The following is a 2,650-nucleotide window of genomic DNA, read 5'->3' as shown; positions in this document are numbered from 1 at the left end:
CATCATTACTCAGTTCATCATGTAAATCAGGAAGAATGGCAGAGACCGGCGTGGAGGTGGCGTGTGGTGCTTAAGAAACCTTTCATCAAGCTTACCACTAGCCTGTGGTGTCTGCTCCTCCTGTGGCCAGTTGATGTTGAGCTTAGCCACGGCTCTAGTCACCACCTCCAGCAGCACGTCATAGTCGGGCGCCGCCAGATGACGCCGCCCCGACACCCGGAAGTCATCGTCCACTACGCTGAGCACGCCCGCCTCCTCGGAGTCGGATTGCTGCAGCGTCTCCGGATCCAAACCGCGAGCGGGAGAAGCCGAGAACGGGCTCCCGAACGAGGAAAGGAAGCGTCGGAGCCAGCGGATGAAGGTCGGGAAAAAGCCTCAGCCGTCCCGAAATCCTCCGACAGATCACGCTGTGAACCCCCATGAGTGAAGCCGCTGGCCCACCTCAGCGGCCGCAGGGCCCACGCCGCGGGGGAAACACATCCGGCCATCCTCGGAAAAGAGAGCCATGCTGTACCTCAGTACCCGCACGGAAAGGGCTTCGCAACGGGCGCAGGCAGCCCCCTCGAGAGCTGCCGGGCGTGCTCCATCCCCTAACATGAGACACACATCTCATGAGAATCTCCATCCGTGATGTACCGAGGGCAAGAAAAAACACACCTTCTGTACATCTGGTTGCCGGACATGCTGGTAGACTTCTTCTTCAGGTAAGACACACTGCTTGTAGGACTGGAGCTTTCTTCAAACAACATACAGAGCGCCTGCTGAATAGAAAAAAGCTAATGATGAGTGTGCACAGGTGTGCTTTATACTCCTCCGGTTATTCCGTCACACCTTACCGTTCTAGCAACAAGCCAATAGGATTGGAGTGATTTCATTCACGTTCAGACCTGCTTCGCCTAGAGGCGTTCCCATAGTGTCGTAACCGACGCAGTTCGAGTTCCCTCGAAGGGGAACTCAATGTCTACTTGGAGCCTCTTGTCACTTTTCAGGTGTCCATGAGTTGTTAGCAGTTCCACCAAGAGATTTGTTATCTAAACAGATGGTTTCACTTAAATTATCCCAAAGATGTAAAAGTTTCTGATATTTCACAAAAAAGAAAAAGAACAGTTAATAGTATGAATGGAGACTTCTGGGGACTTCCTATTCCTTTTATCATCTTTACTTTATCATTACAACCCCTCAGATTTATCTTGTGACACTTTACTAATGTATGACAACCTTTACTTTTTACAACATTGTTGTATTGCTTCTTTTACAGTATCTGAGTACTTCTACATTATAGATCTGGCACGTTGTTTCACAGCACTGTTTTAAAAGCAAATAATTTGAAAAAGCTGGCAAGATTTTATATTTTCTGTTGTTGTACAGTGTTCATTGGATTTAATTAAGGGAATAAATCCCTGATAGACAGCTATGTCTATAATAGACTAAAAGAAGTGGTTGATTGTCTACCTGAAACTGTGATTGCATTCCTGAGCTCCTTCAGTGACAGTGTTCCTGTCTGTGAAACATCAGTGCGGAAGAAAGTTTCCTGGTTAGAGAGAAAACCGTGGTTAAGTTATGTGAAACCCAGCAATATTTCCCTGATCTGGAAAATCTTTTAGACTCTAAAGCAGACAAGAAAGTCTGTTTACCTTGTATTTGGCAACCTTCCTCCACAGACGAACAAATTCCTCACCATTTAGTTTGCCAGTAACTGATGTCTAACCCAACATTAAGGTATCAGAACATGTTTTTTATGTCTTATTCTGACCTTTAAAGCTATTAATGTGTGTGAAACCAAGGGCAGGTAGGTCTTTACATGGATACAGATAAAGAAAAGGTCTAGTCTTGTACACCAGTTCACAAAAGAGGATACATCCATTAGTGCAACCATGCTATGACAGGCATCAATGCTGAAGCCTCCAGATTTCAAGTCTCCTAAATAAAAACAGAAAAAATAGCAGGACATTTAATTTAGCCTAAACCCAGTAACATAGCAGTGCCACACAAGATGATGATGATTATGATGATGATTATTATTATTAGTCTAATATTGTTTCAGCGTATATTCTGTCAAGCTTATTGGAGTTGTACAGAACAAACCTTTCAGGATTCTGTCATTTAGAAGTCTCTGGAGCTGCTCAGCATCCACTTCATCATACTGGAAATAAATAAAATAAATTGAAAACAAGACAATACTTATATTTGCCTCACATGTTAGTTGTCATAATCACAGTTACCTTTATATTGAGGAGAAATAATAGCATGTTACACCTTATGGGTTTGAAAAAAATCACTTAAGGTGTAGTTATAAGGCTGCATGTTTCTCTGCCAACATTTAAATCCAGCGGAGCAGCAACCCGAATGAACGTCTCGGGTTACGTATGTAACCCTGGTTCCCCGAGAAGGGGAACGAGAGACTGCGTCGGTTACGACACTATGGGAACGCCTCTAAGCGAAGCAGGTCTGAACGTGAATGAAATCACTCCAATCCTATTGGCTTGTTGCTAGAACGGTAAGGTGTGACGGAATAACCGGAGGAGTATAAAGCACACCTGTACACACTCATCATTAGCTTAAACTATGAAGCAGGCGCTCCAGGCGGGGAGAGAGGTGCGGCGGGCCGACGCAGTCTCTCGTTCCCCTTCTCGGGGAACCAGGGTTACAT

At 45.1% G+C, this 2,650-nt stretch overlaps 1 protein-coding gene across 1 annotated transcript in view; it reads right to left on the bottom strand.

The window, feature by feature from the left end:
- LOC123979428 (calpain-3-like) overlaps window positions 1–2,650 on the bottom strand; it is a 26,934-nt gene that overhangs the window by 1,064 nt on the left and 23,220 nt on the right. The window contains exons 13-16 of the mRNA XM_046063343.1: window positions 2,086–2,143; window positions 1,859–1,920; window positions 1,635–1,703; window positions 1,453–1,531 (exon numbers count right to left, since the gene is read on the bottom strand). Of these exons, the coding sequence (XP_045919299.1) occupies window positions 1,453–1,531; window positions 1,635–1,703; window positions 1,859–1,920; window positions 2,086–2,143 (268 nt within the window). The remainder of the gene's footprint in view (window positions 1–1,452; window positions 1,532–1,634; window positions 1,704–1,858; window positions 1,921–2,085; window positions 2,144–2,650) is intronic.

Source organism: Micropterus dolomieu, linkage group LG11 (genome assembly GCF_021292245.1).
Source record: "Micropterus dolomieu isolate WLL.071019.BEF.003 ecotype Adirondacks linkage group LG11, ASM2129224v1, whole genome shotgun sequence".
NCBI classification, from domain to species: Eukaryota; Metazoa; Chordata; class Actinopteri; order Centrarchiformes; family Centrarchidae; genus Micropterus; species Micropterus dolomieu.
The sequence above is the reverse complement of the archived record's forward strand: the minus strand, read 5'-3'. Positions and strand labels throughout refer to the sequence as shown.